This window comes from Nannobrachium achirus, assembly GCF_963921795.1.
Source record: "Nannobrachium achirus genome assembly, chromosome: 3".
Lineage (NCBI taxonomy): Eukaryota > Metazoa > Chordata > Actinopteri > Myctophiformes > Myctophidae > Nannobrachium > Nannobrachium achirus.
The window spans coordinates 48,263,881-48,287,460 of NC_137812.1; the positions used below are offsets into that span (position 1 = coordinate 48,263,881).

Consider the following 23,580-nt stretch of genomic DNA (forward strand, 5'->3'; position numbering starts at 1 on the left):
GGAGCAAGTATCAGAAACGGAAAACAAATTTAAACACTTTAGCAGATCGAGTGACAACCCATCATCAAACTATTAACACTGGACATTAACCAGTGCAAGAGGAAAAGTCAAAGTGACAGCACTTACCCAGCAGTCTGCTGTCACCCAGGCGGATGCGTGCACACGCCCATGTCCGCGACCTCACAGAGGTCGCTTCTCGCCCTTAGGGCGTCTTACAATAATTTGTATAATACTGATTTTGTAGACATTAATTGTATACATTACATATTGTTACGTGACTTTAATGATTCTTTCTTCATACTGCCACACAGCAGCATTATGATTGGATGAATTACACAGAATGATGTCCAAGGTTTGAACTATTTAACCAACCCAAATTCTCTCTTGTTTCACAGAGGAGAACTGTACTTACTTCAGGCACTTCACTCCTGGAGAAGAGAGTGAGGTTTTGGATATTAAGACACAAAGAGGTATGGATCGTTTTACATTTCATCTATGTGCAAATGCATTGGTCTTATTGTTGCTTTTTTGTTATGTTTTTTAGCAGAACAGCAACAGCCTATTGTTTGCATCACAGTAGGATGGATGGATATAAATCAATACACACATTATTTTGTTAAAGACAATACATCAATGTTTGCAGAACCATTTTCCAGAATTTTCCTTTTAGCATGCTTGGAACAAAAAACATGGATTCCAAAATGTAGAATTGGGAGAACCGTGATCATGTGTGATCCTGGGCAAATTGTCAAATTTAAAGACAGGGTTTCCCCCCCAAAAAAATAAATAAATATGATCTACACATATTATGATTATACTTAGAGGAAGAAAGACAAAATCTGTACAAAAAGTGTTACCCAACTGTTCATTAAGTATACCTGGTTTTCAGGTGGTGACTGGGATGGGCAAAAAAAAGTTCAGAATAGATTTTCTGTAACCTTTTCTGTTCCCCAAAAACCCACAGAAAAAGTCCATTGAGTTCAATAGACTTTTTCTGTCCCTTTTCTGATTGGACAAATATAATCAGACAGGATTGGTCATGCTTCACGTGACATCACAATATGTAATGGTAAGATTTTTCGCGTCAGTGCAACCACACTTGCAATTTCCCAGAATTGCTCCTTTTTCTAGTTTACTGTGTTATAGGGTGGAAGGCCTGTTATATGTGAAATGCATTGTCTTTGTAATAGATTTATAAATATGCCTGACCATAGACTTATTTGGAGCAGAGGAGGAAGCACGCACATCTCCAAAATATTTACAGGTGCTGGACCAAAAATACGCACCATGAAAAGAGAAGGAATTCCGCACACTGTTTTGACGCTCCAGCGATAACTTTTATTTCATCATGAACAACGTTTCGACCCCAGCGGGTCTTCTTCTTATTTGGGTAATGTTTATCCATGGACAGTGGAGAAATGTCTCTTATTTCCTGTATCTTGTTTAGAATCAATCTACCAGAATAGATTGCACCATGACATATAGGACATTTACATACATTATTCCACATTTACAGAGAAAATGGTCTGCTGATATTTTGTGTAAACCTAAAGACATGTTTAAGTAAGAGTAGCTATATATGTCAAAACCGTATGTCACACAATCCTTAGCCAACAGACAAAGATCTCCCCAGACACAGTCACACAGCTGAGCTCAGTCACACAACTGGTTGCTACAAAAATATTAAGATTGAAGGGTCGTGGTAAGGAGATCTTTTTTCTGTCTTATTCTTTCTTTTTTTCCCCCAACTGAACATTTCCTTTTGATTTATTTTGGAAAGGTTTTGCTCTGATGGTATTCAAATTTGGGATAGGTTCGAGTAGGGATTAATATACTTGGTCAAGTGTGTAAAAATAAGTTTCTTTGTTTTCTTTTTAATCTCCCATTCCTACCATTCTTATACATCCATAATGTATTTTTCCATTCTTCCATCCTAATTTTACAATCTTTAAACCCTTCTTGCATCAGTTTCTCCATCCTCCATTCACCTAGATTAGAACAAGAAACAGATCCAGCAGGACAGCAGCAACCGGCTATACAGTTATCTCTTAGGGTGACACAGTTTTTTGCTGTTATTTTAGTCAGGACAGTGTAGATACAGAGACTGGAAACATTCCAAAAGATATGTCAACTGTTGACATGCGCACAAGAACATCAGGAACGCAATTTGAACAGTGCAAGACATGCAATACAGTAGCCAACACACACATCTAGACCTCCTGTTAACCTCATCCTGTACCAACCCCCAGTCCTCCCTCTTCCTTTTACATCTTCTTCCCAGTGACCCAGCTGGAATGTTGGACCCTTTCTTTACATGCATGGTCTATGACAGCTTCTATGTAATGTGCATTAGGCCTGAGCACATGTAGAGTTTACTGTCATACCCAATTATTAGGGTGTACAGTACATGTGAATGCAACCTCTCTGCATGTCTCTCTCTCTATCTGTCACACCACACACACACACACACACACACACACACACACACACACACACACACACACACACACACACACACACACACACACACACACAAAGGATACAGCGCAAACTATGAGATATTAAACATATGCAGTGGACGACAAACCCCCCCTGCATCTCTGCTTCCAGAAGCCAGCATACAAACCCAGACAGCCCTATGGCTAGCTCCCAAGGCACGCTGTACAGTAAATTGCTGGATTTACTGCAGTCCCCAACCCCAACATGTAGCGTTATTCACTCTTGGGTGAGCAATTTGGGCTATAACATGAAGGCAAGGCACAGCCGTAGGATGAAAGAACACATTTCAATGGCAGACCCATCCAAGCAGTCAGTGTAGCTACTGTATGCTTGGTATGCCACAGCGCGTTCACTAAAAGGAAAGGAAATAATATGCCAGCTTACTATTTGCACCCAGTTATAAAAGATAATGAGGACATGGTAGGTTTGTAACTGATCCACAACTTTTGGTCTGTCCATGCATGGGTTTTCCTACAATCTAACCATGCATGCATTTCTACACTGATGTTGAGAAACTCTGGGTTTTGTCCCCGGGGTGTAAAAAATAAACATGCTCTACACAGGCACCCGGTCTCTCAATTTGCACTCGGTAGCAAAGTGCAGGTTTCTATTGCCCGTCCTCGCCCTGCCAGCAGAAGATGGCTTTCCCCAGAGGAGTGCCTGTCCCAGCTGGCCCTAGGCATGGTTCCAAAGGCCAGCATGCAGCACATCAAAGACCCCTCATCAGAGCATTTTACCAGAACCATGATGGCTGGCTTTGAGCCAATGGGAATTTAAGAAAAAAAAGAAAGAAATCCTCTGTCCACTGCCATTATAAAACAAAGGATGCAAGGTTAAGCAGAGACATACAGCCTATACAAAGCTTGTAATTTAAAAATGTTAATGTACAAGGTGCTGATTCTTGCACCATAATGTCTATATCATGAACAGTGGGTCTACTACGGTATCTAGCTACTATATGCTCATGCACCTTACTGTATGTCTAACCTCATGTGAATACTGTATGGATGGATGGGATGTGCAAAATGTAGATATAGGCCTACCTTTGTTTTCTTTTTCCCTTAACTGCTCCGCCTGCCCCAGACCTACAGGCCATGTTCTTATAATTAGGCATTATATTCTAAACAGATTAAAACTTGTGGTGAAAATATAAAGAGCCTAACTATAATTGTGTGCATTAATGTAAAATGCCAAACTGTAATTCATCGAGGGATATAACAACAACACATGAATAATACATACTGTATCTTCTATGCTAATGCAGAGACAGATGGTGTTAAGCCATAGTGGCTATCTTTTATGCTACTTAGAATTTTAGACTCAAGAAAGGTTTTTCTTTTGTATTGTCATAATGCTCATACAAGTGTGTGCACTGTAATGTTGGAGTGCCAGACTCTGCCACTTCACACATGTGAAAATACCCACAAATAATCCTGACAGACAATTACTATACTGTAGTATTCTGACGTGGTTTACCAATAGCAAAAGTTAAGTTATCATATTGTCAGTCACAATCCGTTTCTGTCACATCCAGTCACAACTTCAAATACTGACCCACCGTGCTACAATGACTACACGACTGCATGACATCTTTGCATCATGAAGAAAATCATCAATTTAAGATTATAACTTACATTATCCACCCTGTCTCTTTCTTGTTTCTGCCCAGAGTACAACATCTCTGCTGCTGCCATCTCCATCTTCAGTTTGGGCTTCATGTTTTTGGGCATTCTGTGTGTAATGTGCTCATGCACCAGCAACAGCAAAAGCAAAAGAAGGGACTACCTGCTGAAACCTGCTGGCATGTTTTATGCATTTGCAGGTGAACAAACACACATGCACGTACGCACGCACACACCCATGTGCGCGCACACACACCCATGCCTGACTACAGTATGAATTCTTAAAGCAGTTTGTTACATTTAAATTAGCTGTAGCTGCAGACAGTTTAGTGTTAAAGGACCACTTCAACCATTTTCAACCTTAGCTTTATATAATTGGTGCTCACTTGCTCATTATAAGATGGCACAACCTGCGCTTACTCAGTATCTCACTGCTAGGCTATGGACGGTTGAGAAACCGGCTTACCTACAGTACCAGTGACTTCAATGTTTGGGATTCCAAGCTAATAGAAACCGCAGCCTTTCTCTTCCTGGAAAGTTAGAAGAAATAGAAGTTTTTCTTGCATTAATAAACAAAAGTACGGGGGGAAATGATCGTGTTTGAAATGACCAAACCTACTGATAATGTCACTGTTAGGCAGGTTTCTGAACAGTCCACACAGTCCACAGCCTTAATTCCTTTAGGACACGGAGCCAGTTAAAGGCTTTTACAAGTTAAATGAAATAATATAAGGTCATGGAAAGTACAACACAATACTTACCACTTACTTACCAGTTACTGTAACTCATACTAGGCCTATGCCCGTTGGCGTTGGGAATGATGCCCGTTAGGAATGCTGCATGCCTCCAGATGCAATACCCGTCGTACGGAGTACTACCAATCTATGATGTCAGTACTGTAACGTCATATTGATGACAGACAGACAGACAGAGAAAGAAAATTGCAGGGGCGCTACTGGTACCTCAAACCACCGGTGCTCATGAAAGGGAATACAATGAGCAAAAAGAGTAAAAAATGTGCCACAGAGGCACAAAAATCCAGGTCCAGGCACTGGATTTAACAATAAAAGGCCTTTATTAAATGGGCTAGAACATTATTAAAAAATCACACCCGTGTGAACTGAGCGGTGGTCAACCCCCCCCCCCCTTCCCCCCTGTGTGTGTGTGTGTGTGTGTGTGTGTGTGTGTGTGTGTGTGTGTGTGTGTGTGTGTGTGTGTGTGTGTGTGTGTGTGTGTGTGTGTGTGTGTGTCTCTGGCCTGGCCTGAACAACAGCGCCCCTCCCTTAACATGTGTGGTCATAAAAGGTACTGCAGACTACATACAGACACGCACGCACACACACACACACACACACACGCACGCATACACACACGGCCACGTATAGGAGACGGTGTAACCACCGCTCAAAAACACCAATGCCTTTCGGCACAGCCTTCTTCAGGGTGTTACAGACAGACAGGTTGACAGACACAAAGTCGGCTATAGTATGTATGTATGTACAGTATGTATGGGCATGTTCAGTTCTGAAAACCTAGTCAGCCTGACCGAATTCCCACTCTGCAAAGACACCCATGGCTCCATGGCAGTTGGCAATATGTGTGACAGACAGACTGACATACAGATTCTGTGTATTCAATTCATAGATGTGGTTTATACTGTATGCTAAACACAGTTTTAAAGAAAGATTCTACTAAACAGATAACAATATCAACTGGAAAGAATATAGGCCTATTGGCATGACATGATTCTGATAAATCTTCCCGGGTGACATGTGCAGGTATAACTTCTCAATTTCCCCCTTCCTAATTTCAGGTCTCTGTGCCTTCATCTCGCTGGAGGTCATGCGTCAGTCGGTCAAACGCATGATTGACAGCACGGAGACCATCTGGATCGAGTATGACTACGCCTGGTCCTTCGCCTGTGCCTGTTCTGGCTTTGTCCTCCTCTTCCTCGGCGGCATCACCTTGCTCTACCTCTCCTTCCCGGCGATGCCCAAAAACCCCTGGGAGACCTGCATGGATGCTGAGCCAGAGCAAATGGAGTGATGGAGACCACAGGAGGGATCAAGGATGCTGGGGAGGATCCTGAAAGAATGAAATGAACTCTCCAGATTTTGCTGTGTAGGGCAGGGATTTTCGCGAGCCAGTCCAGGGGTGCCGCGAGATAATTTGATAAGATTTGGAATTGGGTATATGCATATACGCCATTTTGTTCTACTTCCGGGTGTTTTTCGACTTCCTTCACAGGTGTTACTGATGATACTAATTAAGGCTCTGTTTGATTTATTGTACAGTGGTTCTTTAATGTCAAGGACCCCCATAAACTCTGTACAAATGGAATCAACAAATTGAAGCAAATAGACCCTCGCAGGTCCATTTGCTTCCATTTGTACGCTCTCAGAGTTACACACCTGTCTGGGGACATTTGGAACCCACTCAAGGACACTTTGAGACCCACTGGTGTAGCAGAGTGTTTCCAGTGAGCCAACATTCACAATATCAGCACCCTGACTCTGTTTGACCAGAATGGAACAGACCCTTGATTAGTATCATCAGAAACACCTGTGAAGGAAGTCGAAATACACCCGGAAGTAGAACAAAATGGCGTATGTGCATATACCCTATTCATCACTATCACTACATCAATATCACTTCACTATGCTTAGTAAAACAGACCTCATTTGCACTGTACTTGCTGAGTTCTTTTTCCATCTACGACAGCTCTCTTCACCAAAAATAGCAGATCTACAAGCTCACGCGTTGTGATGCGTTGTGAGTTTGTAGATCGGCTATTTTTGGTAAACCTTCCCCCCAGAATAGGGATGCTGGGGTTCAAGTGGTTAAACGTCAAGTATAGCGTTATTTTCAGTCAGTTCTGATGGAAACGGATATTTCTCGTGATGATGTAAGATTCTACAAATTAACAGTGTAACTCAGGGGTGCCGTGTATGAAAAAGTTATTTACAGGGGTGCCCTGAGTCAAAAAAGAAAACCCCTGGTGTAGGGTCATGGTAGAGGTGTGAATGGAGCAGGAATCGTGCCGGGAAGTTCACCACCCTCACGGTTACTGAGCAAACACAACCATCACACCAAGAGTGGGGAGATCTTAAGTTTGGAGTTTCCTATTTTAATCTCATCCTATATATGAATATGTAGAAAAGTAGTCCCCTCAAAGAGATCTTGTATACACTTTGAACGGAGCTCAAAGCGGTTATCTAAGAAACTTATTTACAGGCAGTAGGCCTATACTCTATTGTCTTTTTGTTTTGTTGATCAGGGTCTTAGATATTACACATTCACGCAATCACAGTAAAAGTAATGGAGAGTCAGTAGTACCATTTTCAGATTGCAAATTACCTGAATTGTCCTTATGTAGCAAATTCCACCCATTTGGTGCTCCAATCAGGATAAAACAGACAAAGCATCTACAGGTACAACTTGACCCAGGGTTGCTGTCATCATGCAGGAAATAACATTAACAATGAATAACAATAATATTGACACAAACAGTACAAACTTCACATTTTGAAATGTAATTAATATAACAGTGAACATGTTCAGATAGCTTGAGTTTATGAACTGTTTTGTAATCTGTATGTTTGTACATAAATGTATTCTCTGGCTGAAGTGCTCATGCAGTCTTCAGTCAACTGCTAGAAATGGAAATATACATTTTAGAAACCCTACAGAGGGTGGCTTTAACAAACGCACTTATTTAGTCATTTCTAACAGATAGGTTGCTTTTTTGAAGTTCTTTCATGAAACAATTGCAAAACCCTTTCAACTTTCATAGAGATCACACCTTCAAATGTACTCCTCTCTCACAGACACGTATAACACCACACTTGAATGCCAAATCAAATTGAGAGGTTCATGAGAAGAAGCCTGCATGAGTCTAGTGGGAGTGATTGCACACTAGCAGGAGAGTGTGTGCGTGCATGAATGCTAAACACCCAGACAGACATTCTAAAAGGGTTCAGTTCTAGCAGGTGCACACACAATGTCTCAGACTGGTTTCTTTTACAACAGCTACCAGTTGCAAGGGAACCACAGTCATACAGAAATATCTGATTTTTGGGGGGACTGAAACCTTCATGCTGGTGTCTGCTATAATCTCCCATCGCACATCACTTCAGGGTACCATTTATTTACTTTTTGTGGTCAAAAACTCTAAGTGGCCAAGACATATGGAGGACCTATAAAAAATGTAAAACGTAAAAAAGGAAAAAGAAAAAACAAACCAAAAAAAGTTCATTTTCATGTTACTGCTTTTCTATTTCTTATCCTTAGGCATTCTATACTTTTTATTTTGATAATCAGAGATGAACAATGCTTTTGAATAAAACTATAGCTTGGGAGATCTTTTTGATGCCGCTGTCTGATGTTGGCCTAACCTCGTGACTTTCCACCTCAGAGGAAACGTTGGCCTGAATAGATTGTGCTGCTGAAGAGCTTCTATTTGGATTTGGTGTGTAATACAAAGTAGCAATACATCAATGTAGAATCTGTAGACACTATACTGTATGTTATGGAAAATTCTTTGTAATTAAATACAAAAATGGAAAAAAGCTTAAAGTTTAATGTGTTTTGGAAAACCTGTCTTCTTACACAGTACAAAAAAAGGGATTTATATTTGATGTTTTCGTGCCAGGCATTGTTGGGCTGAGGGAGATTCTACAGTATTTGTTTACAGAGGTTGTTTAAAGTAGTGACATGTGTAATTAATACTTTGAATGGATCTTGGTTGTGGGAGTAGGAATGTCAAAGGCGAGGGGTTTTATGATACTGTAGGTGTCACCATCAGTGGTTCTGGGTGTTGCTCCTCACTTGATGAATAACTCTTCAAAGTATTGTGTTAAAAGAATTTTATACAATATTAAACTGCCGGTTAAACAAAGTGCCATTTGAATATCATTACTGTATACGGTTCTACTCCCTCAAACAGTCACCTGTGCGTTTGGTGTGATTTATTAGTGTTGCCACTCCTTGGACAGAGCCATTTTGCTCCCAAAACTACCAGGGCGATTTTGTGGTGAGAGGATTGAAACACATAGGGACAGAGTTAAACCAAGAATCAGGGAAGGGGACCGCCCTGCTCCTATGGTGTATGAAGGACACCCTGTAGGAATTACTGTCCGTATCATTTACACCGACTCAAACTTCTTGAACGGAACTGCATATCATTTCTTTGGAGTCGATTAGACTATAAATGTTTTGCGGTCATTTTGTTATTATAGCAAGCTAACAAAACAAGATCAAATAATTGTCTGATACTCCAGGCACCCAATTAAAGTACTAACCTGTACACAGTCAAATCTGGGGAACACTCCAGATGGTGCCGCGTAATGCGATAATGAAACCACGACTGATAGTTTTGATAAGGCAGGATGTGCCAAACAACTTGTTAACACTCCATCAAATTACTGGCTCAAATGCAAATACTGGTGAGGAACAAAAACGCAGAATCACAGCAATTTCCATAAAAACACTTTAATAGAGAAACAAATAAAAAAAAAAAGAAAAGAAACTTTTGAAACACAGTCTATTTCCTTTATTATAACCACCACCAATTGAACTGAAGTGTGAAACAGATAAAATTCATTATTTTGTACCCACAAGTGAGGAACCAATGGGACTGGAGACAGGATGACAGGTGTTGCCATTGATTCACTGCAGTGACGGGGAGAACAGAAGAGAGGGAGATCAAACCAGTTAAGTAGAAGAGATGCAGAGTTTACAGAAGGCTGAACACAGTGCTCTCTACTGGCTGGGCAAAAGGTTGCTCCCTTTCAGATGTGTCATTTACCTTGGAAAATAAATCTACAATAGCAAGAAATTAAGAGTCCTGACAAAATGTGAAGACCAAGAAAATAATAAAAATACAGAGCAGCAACAACAAAGCCATCATTTGGAGAAAGAGATGGTGTGTGTGTGTGTGTGTCAGTGGCTAAATAGTTTTCTTTCAAAAGAAAGTTCTCTAAAAGCTGAACAAGCTGAATTTTTATTGCACAATTTAGAAATAAGTCAACAGGTCATTTGTGGAAAAAACAGATGTTTGACACGCCACTCTTGCGAAAGAGATTTAAAGCTCAGAAAATATGCCACACACTAGGGAGCAACCTTAGCTTTAGCCCTGCTAAATAATTGCAAGAGGGGAAAAAATACATGACATTACATATTTTTATTGACATGTTAGTAAAATATTATAATAGTTTTGTTCATAATATCACAAGTCATTGTACACATCAAATAATATACCAAAATTTGACTCTGTAGGGTGAACAAAAGTATGATTATTGTTATCTATTTTTTTCCACAAATCAATACAAACCATTTGATAAAAACAGGAATAAAAACCAGCCAGGTCGTCTTAACATGCACAGAATGAAAATATAGTCTTCACAAAAAAAATCATTGTCGAACCACAAAGCACCAGTGAACTTAAATTCTTTTTTCTTTACTTTTTTGCAGTGAAGCGGTGATAAAAAAAAAGAAAAAAAAAAAGGAAATCCGGCAACATAATCTTAAAATGTGTATTCTACAGTAATGAGTCATTTGAAATATAGCTGCAACATAAATTCTCCTCTTTGTCAAATCAGCCAGAAACAACCTTACAAAATGAATCTAAAAAGTTACAAGATGTTGCAACTGCCAACTGGGTCCGTGTTGTCCATTTCTAGTTTTTTTTTTTCTTTTTGTGAATTTGCATAATTAAAAAGGGCATATACCTCTTCTTGGAACAGCTTCTACAAAATCGAGGTGCTCCCAAAATCTTGTTTGTAAATACCTAGAAAATGCATATTTACAAGTATGTGTTGTTCACTGAAGTCAAAAAGACGAAGGAAAAAAAAACGAGAAAAAAAAAACGTATATCTTTTTAAATCTGGACCTTTAAATTTCCACAATGAGAAAACTTAAAATAAGAACAATAGCTTCTGTTATTCTGTTGATTGTTCAAAACACACCTTAAAGTAAGTGTGGTTACCAGCTATGAAATATTAGCTTTCTGAAGGTCTGATGGCATTTCTAGAAATGCTAATAGACTGACTGGCTTGTGAGTATCATGAAATGGCTAGATGTTCTGATAACCATTATCGCAACTGGGAAACTAAAACATTCTCAAATGGGGAAAGTGAGACGACTTCAAGCCCAAAGTTAGTTGGTTGACCTGGTGGTCCCTCAGGGCTACAGTATACACTCTATAGTCTCTTTTCGGTTTTCACTCTACATTAAATAGGTTTGCTGAAAATAGCCGATTTGCGAGCTCAACGTCACCACATCTGTGAGAAAGTTCTCCCAGATTTCAGAAGCTGGGGTTTAAGTGGTCAAATTAAATTGATTCAACTGGTACACTGATTCTATGACTTGATTTCTATCTAGGGAGTTTTTCCTGCACTAGATCCTCAATCCTCAGGGATCGTCTCTGGTGGTACATCAAGATGAAATGCATGCACGAATAAAGGAAATTACATAACTGAAGAAAAAGAAAAATATGATTTAATTGAACACAAATCAAGCATGTCTGGTTGATATGCAAACCAGAATGTCAATATGGTTACCCAGTACTGTGAATTACAGGATAAGGACATAAAATTAAATGCAGCTCGATTCAACACATGGCATGGGGAGAAAATGTGAATTTGGGGCATTGGACTTTGATAAATGGTGCATTTATATGGTGCATTTCTCCAAAGCGCTAGACAATATGCATTACATTCACCCATTCACACACATTTCAACTGTACAATGAATACCAGACAGAGAAACCGATCAAATACAGAGATGATAAAATGGGTTACTTTCAAGTGCAATAAATTCCAGGGAGTGGGTTTATGCTCTAGTTCCATTAAATATATAAATCTATCTTTTTCCCCGTCCTTTTTTAGGACAAACCAAATGCGTGTAATTCAATTTGTGGAACATGTGTGACATCACCGACTACACTGACTACTAAAAAAGACCATCAAAGACAAAACGGCACTTTCACCTCGCTTCCTCAGAATCTTTACTCGCCCCTCGTGTCGTGACGTACATTTCTGACCTCTGACCAGAGCACACTACCTTTCACTTCCGCCCATCCCTCCAAACGATCCAGCAACATGGCAGCCTTTCAAAAATCAGTGTTAATGTAACCGCTTAAGCCTTATTTCATAGTTCATTGTACAATGGTGTCGCATAGCAAAAAGCTTGTGATGCGACGTGTTGTGATTTTTAACCATTTTTGCCTATAACGTGTTGTGATTTTTAACCATTTTTGCCTATAACGTGTTGTGATTTTTAACCATTTTTGCCTATAACGACATGCCTAAAATTGCCACGATCATGTTGAAAGTGGTTAACACTCTCTCTCTTCTCTCCAATTTAAATGAACATCGAAGATTTTACTGTGCAGTCCCTGTCACCACCACAAACACACACACACACCCCAACCCATCCATTTGATTCCTGTCCAATTAAAGAAACCTCACCAGCAGATATTGCAAAGACAACTTCAACAGTAAATATTTTGTTGACATCTTTTGTCAACAAGACTCGCCATGAAGTGCTACCTTCACAGTTCAGAGTGATATATCCTACTGCCATCTTAATAACAGACCCCTGCAAAAGGTTCACACATTCCTTAAAAAAAAGTCCCTTTTCAATGGTGGAAATGACATGAAGGATATCACTTGCTACAGTGGATATCTGCCGTGCCATTTTCAGGTTAGGGAAAGGAAAGAGCAACGTGCAATCAACACTTGTATTCTGTAAATTTAAGTAATGTTTCGACACCTTTGTCGACTCCAAGTAAGAATCACGTCGCAATATTGAATCGATAAAACTCGTCACTGGAGGTCATTTCCACACGTAGGATGTCTAAAGATTAACGATCGGAGAGTGAATGAACAGAAAAATGAATTCTAATGAAAATGCTAGGAAATTTAGGTAAATGTCTGTGGCATACAATTCAGTCATTTATTTGCTTTATATGTACAGATTAGAGGAAAAAATGTATCTACTTCTATACAATGTTCCATATAGTTTCTGTATCGGTTGGCCACTTAGCTTTTGCCATTGCCACAACTAACAGTAGTATGAAAATCAAGAAATAAAGTCCACTCAAAACTGAGGAAGACAAACAAACATGAAACGAAATACCTTAAACTGTTGTACTAATTTATCCAATATAACCAACTTCAACAAGGGAAAATATGCAAGCAGTTAAGTGGCCAACCGAATGCTGTGTTTTTATTTTATTTTTTTAACTTTTTTTTTAACTTTTTATATTTTTTTAGCATTATGTACATATACAAGTGTACATAATATAAGTATATATTCATATATACATAATGAGTATGTATATATACCAGTAATGCATTCATTATATATACTTAATGTTTTATTTTTTATTTTAATTTTTTTTCTTCACAGATATGTGAAACAGAAGAAATATTTGACTATTACAAATAAAAAGTTAAAACAAAAAAGTGGGGAAACAAAAACTACTGATAGAAACAATTTGTAAAAGCACTTTGCACCATCTTTTTTTTTTTTCTTTTTTCTTTTCTTTTTTTAATTTTTTTTATGCCTTTTTGTAAAAGTTTTTGCTATTTTTGTCAACATTTTTTATTACTTTCTATTGGGGATAATACCGTGGGGGGAAGGGGCGGCACTCACTTAAAATAGGAGTAGTACCCATTGCTACCATTTGAACTTCCTATACTCAGCTCCTGTAAGAGGGAGAGCGGGTCGCTATTCTTCTTCACCTGTTCGGGGCGAACAGCGCGGGGTTTGGGGGGCGCGCGGAGGGCGCTGGCGTAGGACATGGTGGGTGGCTTGCTCAGACTCTGAGGGCCTGAGCTGGCCTCTGTGGGGGCCTGCTGTTGTTGCTGCTGCTGCTGCTGCTGCTGCTTACTATTGGACATGAGGGGGGGGAACTGTCCGAGATGCTGAAGGGAGTTAAGCTGGGAGTGGGGGTGTGGTGTCTGGGCTGTCGCTGCTGCCGCCGCCGCCGCTTCCGCCTTCATCTGTTCCTCTGCCTGACGGAGGGCCTTGGAAGAAGCTGTGTCAATGATGGAAAAGAGAAAAAGGAAAAACTACAATCAAATAATGTCTGATTTAGTTAACCCATTTAGAACGGGTACACATTATTGAGTATCATTATTTTATGCTTTAACTATTGAAAAATAGCAGATATACAAGCTCACAAACAGCACGGCACCGGGTGATTGTAGATCTGCTATTTTTTTTAAATCGTGAAAATTAGAATTTTGACCCGATTCTATAAGTGTCTTTTGAATCCTTCTAAGGTTTTTTGAAAAACCTATGTTTCTATGTCAGCAATCTGGCCAGCCATCGTCAAAGAAAAGGTCCTTTTCACTTAACTGGAGCTCAGTTAGTCTGTTCTTGAGAGACTACTATGTCAGTGGTTCTCAAACCTTTTTCATGTGAAGGACCCCCAAAATTATATGTATTTGGCCACGGACCCCCATCTCAAAGTATTTAGTTCCAGGGACCCCCCAGAAGCAAAATGTGAGTTACAAATGTTCGCTTTGAAAATACATATATTCAAAGATTTGCACACACTTTCACGACTTTTTCAAAAATAGCAGATCTACAAGCTTGCAGCGCGGCACTCGCTGTGAGCTTGTATATCTGCTATTTTTCACTGGTTAAAGCATTCAATAATTCTAGTTAACACATTTAGACCTGAGGCAGATTCTACAAAGAATTTCTCCAAAATCCTAACAGTTTTCTGGAAAACGTATGTTGCTATATCAGTGGTGCTCAAACCTTTTCATCTCAAGGACCCCCAAAATGATGTGTTTGGCTGTGGACCCCATCCCAAAATATTTGGTTCCAGGGACCCCCAGAAGCAAAGATTCGAGTAAAAAATGTCTTTGGGAATATATGCATATTTAAAGATTTGCACAAAATGTCAAGATTTTCCAAAAATGGCAAATCTATTAACTCATAGCGTGGCACCAAGTGATGCACTATGAGCTTGTATATCTGCTATTTTTGAATATCTAAAGTACAAAATGAAATCTAAAAAGACACCGATGCTTTCTCAGTTTTAATTGATTAATCTGTAAAGCAGGTATTAGAGCCTGATGTATACTTTATAACTTAAACTCATTTTCAAAAGCAAAACACAATTAAATGCATTTGAAAATGTTATATTTTTTTGCTACGCTTTGTACCGGCTGGCATAATTGAAAATACTTAATAACATGTAAGAGGCCATTAGGAAAATGATTTAAAATAAATTACCACAAACATAATGGCAGAGCCATCTGCAAGCAATCTAAATTAATTAATCATCAATGCAGGGACAGCTGTGCAAAACAAACAGACTGCTGCATACCTCAATTACACAGGGCACCATTTTGGCATGTTGTCACTGTTATCCACTGACTCATCACAGTAGCATTCTCACACAAAACATTCTTCACCTGACTTCTGTCAGAATCTGTTATCACAGTAACTGCCTCACACTCGTATGAACCAATAACAAATGACAACCAAATGCGTATTAGCAGGTTTGAAAGTATAATAGGATAATAATGCAACGTGGAAAAATGTTTCTTTAACAAATTCTAATGTATTTGACTGCGGACCCACTTAATTTTTTTCCCTCAAATTGAGCCCCATAAAATATTTGTGTTGTATTCCCAATTTATTATATCTTTTAAAGAGATTTTTTTAAATAGCCGGTCTACAAGCTCACAACAACTCGCAAGAGATTTGGTGAAGATGGAAAAAAAGTACAGTTCTAACTCAGGTTCATTTTTATTACTAAGAATAGAGGGTTTAAGTGGTTAACTAATTGTGCTGGGAATCCACTGGAACCCCTTCAAAGATCCCTGGGGGTCCCAGCTCAGTAGTTCTCAAACATTTTCATGCCGAGGGTCCCAAAACTCCTATACATTTGGCCCCACTTGAAAATCTTATGTGCCAGGAACTCACAGAAAAGAAGATTTGTGTAAAAAAATAACAACAATAATCCATCACTACTTCAAACAATAGCAAAGGTATGAATGGATAAAGTGGTTAAAATGACTGTGATGCTGTATTGACACATTCTGCTGAGAACCCACCCCCGGACCCCCACTTTGAGAACTACTACCCTAACTGACTGCTGAAAAACCCACCTATGAGTTCCCGATGCTGAGCGAGTGTGCCAGCTCCGTTGCATGGAATGTTCTGGAACGGACTGGGGCCAGCTCCTCCGTTACTGGGCCAGAGCTCTGGCGGGGGGTAGCCATAGGGTGCGTGGGGGTGTGGATGTTGTTGTGCGTGGGGATGGGGGTGGCTGTGCTCCTGGGGGTCTGACGGGCAGGGCTGGGGCTGCTGAGACAGGACAGTGTGGCCGGTGGTGGCAGATGAGTCGTCTGGGTAGCTGGAAGAGATGCGACGCTGATACAGGGGCCGGCCCGGACCCCGGGGTTCATACTGGACGGGTAAGGATAGACAGTGACAGATACAGGGTTAAGAGAGAATCAGATAGATACCGTACCTGTACTAAGGCTGGGCGATATTAGGAAAACCTTCGATATTCAATAACCTACGTGCATGCATAGTGTGTCTGTTAATTAATTTGACAAATACACCAATTCCTAATTTCAAGCTGTCTTCATCGATATGTATACCTCGCATGTTGATACCTTGATATCGATACATTTTCAATATATTGCCCAGCCTTAACTTGTACTATGAAAACAAATGAATGTCCTAAATGTAAAGCACAATAGGTAAAAAAAGAGAACTGCACTATCCATCACTACTTCACAAAATGTAGAAAACATAGAAAAACATTAACACATCTGTGCAGGTATAGAAAGCATTCATCTATCCAAGTAGGTAGTTGTGTAACAGATGCATAATTTATCTCCTCTCTAGTTATCTCTTCTCAAGTCAGACAGGTGTCAAGTGAGAAAGTTACAGTTGTACTTGGTGCTGTGCTCACATTTCAAAGCAAGGAAAGCGGCCTCACACCTCTTCAATCAAATACTTGGCAAAGGGTTGCGAGATGTGATAACATATGTGAAGTGAAAGTTGTTAATGGTTCAAAAGTCCACCATCTTTCATCAGCATCACAAGTGTGTGTGTATGGGTGGGTGGATTGGGGCTTGCACTTGACTGCAAAGATGAAAACTACAACTCATTCAGTAAAACAAACTGGGCTAACCAATGTTAAAAAAGGGATATATTGGCAACCAGTTGGCAAACTTGGGACCATTTTGGACCCATTTTTATGAGTCATGAGTAAACATCACTTTTTTATGTCCTACAAAAAAATAAAGAAATACAGAAAATAGCAGATCTACAAGCTAACAATGTGACACAAATGCATTGCAGATGCCATTTCCACTATTAAATAGGTAATATTAAATGGCTGTATTTGTATACGTTTGGGTCCCAGGGAAACATCAAATCTCTCTTTTGGGTCTCGAGCTTTTGGGAACCAATGCTCTAAATTGCCAAACTATGAACAGTGAGCCTTTACCTCATCTACATTGTGCAGGGCAGTGGCTGCAGCTGCTCTGGGGGACAAAGGGTGGTATGACTCCTGGCCTGAGCTTTGACTCTGCTGCTGCTGTTGTTGTTGCTGCTGCTGCTGCTGGTGCTGATGGTGGAGCTGCATCAGGTGGACCTGCTCCTGCCTGCTGGGGTGAGCCATCACCGGCATCCCATAGGGGAAGCCCTGGCCCTGGTTCCCCATCATGTGGTTCTGCTGCAGCGGCGCCACAGAGGCAGCTCCGCCGTGGGACCACTGGGCCTCCTGGAGGAGGTACTTGACCTGGGAAGGAGGGGGGCTAGAGGAGTGGGCCGGTGGCTGGTGTGGGTAGGCACTGGGATTATAGAGCGGGTTCCCAGGGTGGGGCTGCGGCTGCTGGAGCAGGGCGTCGTTGAGGTGGTCTCTGCCGGCGTCGTGGGAGTAGGGAACCGAGGGGAAGGGGCCAGTGTGGTTGGAGGCGGTGGTGGAAGGTGACGAGGGGTCGCCCGGAGAGCGAGACTGGGCCTGGGGGACCTGGCGGTACTGCAGAAGTCGAGACTGAGGCGGGGGCTGCATCTCGGCTGGCTCCCTGGGGTCAGGCTGCTCCTGGGGGGGCAGCTCCCTCAAGAGGCCTGGGTACCTGGGGGTGCAAATGTTACAGTTTAGTGTCCAGCAATGTTGGTTTTTGAAACAAGAAATAATTGATATAAAACTAAAAGCCTGACAAGTACTTAATTCATTAATTTATCTATATTAAACTTTGGATTGACGACATTATAATGAGTGAATCTTAGTATTCCCTCCTGATTAATAATAATAATTATCATATATTTTGAACAAGCTCTATACACTTGAAATCTATCAACTGGGGGGAAGCCCCCATGATCTAAAATGTACCTTTTTATTTTGTATAATTATTTGATTCAGATAATTAGATTAGCTAACAGCAGTTAAAACAGCTGATTTAACTGTAGCTAGTTTAGCTACAGTTAAATCAGTGGATGGAATTGGTCATATTTATATTTATGGTAATATAGTATCTTTGGAGAGATCACCAGTAAGGCTTCAACCTTCAGGAACATGCTGTTATTAGCGACCTTAAAGGAGTAGTTCACCCCCAAAATGACTTTTTTTCTATTGATTACTCATGCCATGGAGAGTAGAGTTCAATAATATTTTTAGTTTTTTGTCACATTAGTAAGACATAAATGTGATAACAATAAATTTACCCCCATTCATTTCGGACGGTGACCCGTTTCGAAACGGGTCACCATCCGGAATCAATGGGGGTACATTTACTCAAATCAAATTTTTGTCTTAGGAATGTGACAAAAACCAAAAAATATTATTGAACTCTACTCTCCATGGCATGAGTAATCAATAGAAAAAAAGTCATTTTGGGGGTGAACTACTCCTTTAAGCAACGCTACGGCAACGGCAGATGACAACGGTAAACGGAAATGATCCGCGCTCGATAGATAGTGTCTCTACAACGGCAGAAGGTACCTTCCCACGTAGCGCCTACTCCGTCTGCTGTGTGTACGCGTCGCCATGGGAACCAAAGCGTTCAGTGAAAGGGGTGGGAACCCGTCGCCGCCGAGGCTTTGCTTAACCATTTTGATCACTACGGCGATTACGTCATAGCAGCCGTAGTCCGCCTGGCGTTGCCGTCCTGAAAATCATCTAGCTTAAAGTCGCTAGTAGTAGTGTTAAAGCCCACCTGGTGAAAGGCAGACCCGAGGAGGCTGTGGCTGCAGCCGCGGCCTCCTCCTCCACGCTGGAGCTCAGCCTCCAGTTGCCTGCTCGGAGCAGCTGTGGGGGGAAGCGGGCGAGGCCGGGCTGGGTGAGGTGTGCCAGCTGCTGGGGGAGAGGGAAGGCCATGCTGCCCTGGAGGAAAGGCGCCGCCGCGTCGCTCCACTGGCCCAGCCTGGAGGCCTGCTGCTGCTGCTGTTGTTGGCTCAGAGCCTCCAGAGCTAGGTTCCCCTGGATGTCTGGGAGGAGAACGAGACAAGGTTCAATGTGAACGTAACCCCCATGTGTTTCTGGTGGTTCAGCAGGCCCAAGTCAAAATACTGTACTGTGGCTAACAAACGATGTTGCGATCTGTCCACCTCTTTGCTGACGGGCTCCAATTTGTGTTTTCTTTTGGAAAACTAATTAGATTAAATAATTGTAATGTCATTTGGAGTAGAGAAGTGTGCAAGAGTCCCATTATGGATGTTTCTACAGGAGAAGTACAACAGGTAAGTACATTACAGTGTGAACACAACTGTCAGAGGGTCTTTTAATCTGGACTTTAAGGCATGTCTGTTGAAAGGTAATGGGATACTGTTCTCACTGTGATCAACTTTAACCGTGTAATCAATAACACTATTTCTACTACCGTGTATGTATGTATTTGTTATTATGACATTGCCAGAATACTACAATATCACACTATACCATATTATTAAATATGGACACAAGCCCATTCTGAGGGTTATGCACAAATCAAGGTCCGCTACTCACCCATCCCGTCTCCAATGCCTCCATCCTGTCCCTCGTCCCCAAAGCTGTTGACCCTGCTGGGTTGTGACAGTCCCGGGTGGTGGCCGCCCTGGTGGCCCATTGGGCCTCTCATGGAGCCAGCCATTTCCTCTGCGCCCACAGACTCAGCCCCATCCAAAGGAGGAGACGGACACCCTCTGTGGGGAGGCATGTGCCCACCGAAGAAGGAAGGGTTGTGAGTGCCACTGGCATAGGCAGGGCTGAGCTGCTGTTGCTGCTGCTGATTTTGTGGAGCCATCCCTGGGTGCTGGGGCTGGCCGACCCTGTAGGGAAGCCTGGAGACTGGGTACTGTGGGGGGAATGCTCTCCCCCCAGCCGGGTGTGGGGCAAACGCTGGGTTAGGGGGTGCCAGCTGGTAGTTCAGGGGTCTTTGGCCTGCTGTGGGGTCTTTTCTATGGAGGAGTGAGTTAGGAAACCCTCCCAGTCCATCTGTCTGAGATTCCAGGCCTCGACTTTGGCCTGTGTCTATATCTCCCTGGAATAAAAATACAACCATTAATACATTATTACTAATTTAGTAAATCTATCATTGAGTAAGCACCAACTGTGCTTCAATAGTAGTTACTGTATACGTACAGAATGCAGTCCGTTTTCAGCCTGTTCAACTGACCTGTTTGTCCTTCATGTCGGCGGCTTTCCTCTCTGGCGTCTGCAGACGACTCTGCTCCGACTTTGAACACCCATCTAATTTACCTGAGAGGGAATAAAAATTAGAGTGAATCTTAGAAGTCATAACTACAAATAATTTGTGCCCAAATCATTTGAGGTCATCAATCACAAAAGGTCTTAACAAATATGAGCTAGTTTTCATTTTATTAACCAATAAGTTGTTTGACATAAGGATCCGAGTAATCACTTTAACCATTATTTTATACTTTATACATTTTAACTCAAATATTTGCTTCTGGGGGTCCCTGAAACAAGATATATTTTGTGTTGGTACGGCAGCCAAATACATATAATTTTGGGGGTCCTTGACATGAAAATGTTTGAGCTCCAACTGAACCCAAGTTTTTCAGAAAACTGTTTTAGAAGACATTTGTAAAATCAGGTCTTAAGGGGTTCACTGATAGACGCACCATTTCTGACAGGATCTGGGTGGAGCTCCTTGTCGGGGCTGGGCTGACCCATTCCCAGAGGAGAGGGGTGGGCCACGCCACTGTGAGGGATGGGAGAGCCTCGGTTCTGGGCCCGCAGCAGGTTAAAGTTGTAAGCCATGGCCGCCTGGTGGTTCATGATATGATCCATTGCAAAGCGGTTCTGATAACCTGGCCATGGTAACTGGGAGGAAGAAATCAAATGTGTTAAAGGTGTACATATGTTTTTATTTTAGCTTTCTCATTATAAACCTACAGCGGTAGTAGGTAATAGAACTTATTTTCAGAATCAGATCATGATGAAATGCTGCATCATTGGATAAGTGACTCGTCTCTGAAATACATTCACAATTTAAGCTACTGAATAACATTCACAAGTTTCGTTAGTTATTTGAAGTCTGGCAATCAAAAATAATAGGCATCAAGAGTTCAAATTTTAGCACACAGCTGGAGCAAGCATCTAGTATTCAAATATTAATGATCTTGGGATATGCATGAATGACTGCATCTGAAAAAAACAGACCACTATTCTCCTTTGAACTGACAAAAGCTGCTTTAAAATAAATAAATTGGTTTGCAGAGAGTGGCGGAGTGTTACACTGGGGTTATACTGCATGAAAGACAACACATGCCAAATTATATATCACTGTATACAATATAAACACACACATACACAAGTTTCTCTGTAATTGACTTACTGGTAGGGGCATGGACACGTTGCTCTGTAACTGACTTACAGGTAGGGGCATGGACATCACCATATTGCCTCCATAGACAGCTGGTACATAGAGGATGCTGGCACCTGTGTGAGGATCTATCCTCTGAACAGGGCTGGGTGACTTGCCCATGGCGGCCGTCGTGCTCCCAAGCGGTGGTGTGAAAGCCCGGATGGGGTTCCCCATCAGCACAGCGGGGTTTGGTTGGACTGCAAATAAAAAGACACGGTGGTGAGAGAAAGGGACTCAATGCATGGTTATCTCTGCCAGGCCGGAGATTATGTTTTCATCCATGTCTGTTTGTCTGTGGGGCTAATCTTGGGCACCGCTGGACGTCTCTCATGGTGGTGCTATAACAGGCCATTGACTTAAGGGTTCAAAAGTTTGAACCCTTAGCAGAACCTGGATTCTCAAACCACTGCAAATAAGCTGACAAAAGGAGGAGCTTTAAACACTGGCAAAGTGTGTGCGAATCATCACTTCTTTCCGACTCAGTGCATCAACAGAGTCCTTGCAGTGGTGTTCACATCATAGTGCTTGCAGTGGTGTTCACATAGTGAAATCCAAAGCGAGTGCCAATTTAACACTTAAAAGTGCAAGAATTGACCTGTAAGGGTCTTCTGCAGTGCGGGGCTTAATTGCTCCGACAGCCGTCGGCCTTCACAGCTCCATCTGGGCCACTGATGTAGCTCGACAAGCGGTGGAGATAATGCAGTGTCTGTGTGTGGGGGGCTCAGGGGTTTGTGAAGGGTGTCGGAAAAGGCTTGCCGTCATGAGACATGTTTAGGCTTGGAGTGACAAGACGTCGCCACTTGATGTTGTGAGGGGACAGGACGTTCGTCGCCGTGCTATGTATGCTCATAACTCCCAGTCTGAACTCCTGTACGACGTACATGTGTGGGGAAACCTCAGTCGACCACTTTTATGTGTGTCCCATCTTCAGTTCACTTCTGTCGTGTTAACACCTTTTTACAGCATTATTATTCTTAATTATAGCAATTATTTAGTTATATATAACAGATGTTATTTTGCAAAAAAAAATTATAAGAATTCTACGGCCATTTCCCTTAAACTTGAATGAAATTTAAGAAAGAGCATCGTTGCTTGCCACTCATGTAGGTTGTGATTAAGCTTTGCACTTAGACGGCCATGTGTAAAGATCAGTAGTTGCACTTACCAAATCCTTCAGGTGGAAAGTGCTCAGAGTGGTTTGCATGTTTCCCCTGGAAGACAAAACACAGAAAAGGATGCTTAGTGAAAAGTTAGAATCATTGAAGGAAGAGGGGAAGAAAAGGATAAATGGGCCTTCCTCACACCAAGCACTCCAACTATATAGTTTTAAAGAATAGTTCTGAAGTGAGTGGCAGAGATGACAGCACAGATATAAGGACAACAGTGGACAACATACAGTAACAATGATGCACTAGTATTAATGCAATGTCCACATAGGTGGTGCACTTCTTGGCTCACAGTCAGTTTGCTTGCCTCTAGTTCTGGGTGCTTGACGCAGTGCCCTGACAGCCTCATCCTCCCCTCTCTGACTTTGTCTGTGACATTTCTGCTGTGGTCCGTCCATGTGACACCTAGTGCCAATCGTAGCATTCTTGTGTAGACTCCAT

The 23,580-nt window shown here is 41.5% G+C and overlaps 2 protein-coding genes across 2 annotated transcripts in view; one reads left to right on the forward strand and one right to left on the reverse strand.

Annotated features, from left to right (window-relative positions):
- LOC308281289 (voltage-dependent calcium channel gamma-1 subunit-like) overlaps positions 1–6,167 on the forward strand; it is a gene marked incomplete at both ends in the record, with an annotated part of 15,069 nt that extends 8,902 nt beyond the window's left edge. Inside the window, 3 exons of the mRNA XM_080721432.1 lie at positions 396–470; positions 4,169–4,321; positions 5,935–6,167. Of these exons, the coding sequence (XP_080577558.1) occupies positions 396–470; positions 4,169–4,321; positions 5,935–6,167 (461 nt within the window). The remainder of the gene's footprint in view (positions 1–395; positions 471–4,168; positions 4,322–5,934) is intronic.
- A 4,120-nt stretch (positions 6,168–10,287) lies between these two features.
- helz (helicase with zinc finger) overlaps positions 10,288–23,580 on the reverse strand; it is a 90,014-nt gene continuing 76,721 nt past the window's right edge. The window contains exons 25-33 of the mRNA XM_080721425.1: positions 23,139–23,184; positions 21,944–22,170; positions 21,228–21,429; positions 20,759–20,841; positions 20,110–20,623; positions 19,322–19,592; positions 17,611–18,241; positions 16,256–16,556; positions 10,288–14,163 (exon numbers count right to left, since the gene is read on the reverse strand). Coding sequence (XP_080577551.1) covers positions 13,775–14,163; positions 16,256–16,556; positions 17,611–18,241; positions 19,322–19,592; positions 20,110–20,623; positions 20,759–20,841; positions 21,228–21,429; positions 21,944–22,170; positions 23,139–23,184 — 2,664 coding nt within the window. The 3' untranslated portion in view covers positions 10,288–13,774. The remainder of the gene's footprint in view (positions 14,164–16,255; positions 16,557–17,610; positions 18,242–19,321; positions 19,593–20,109; positions 20,624–20,758; positions 20,842–21,227; positions 21,430–21,943; positions 22,171–23,138; positions 23,185–23,580) is intronic.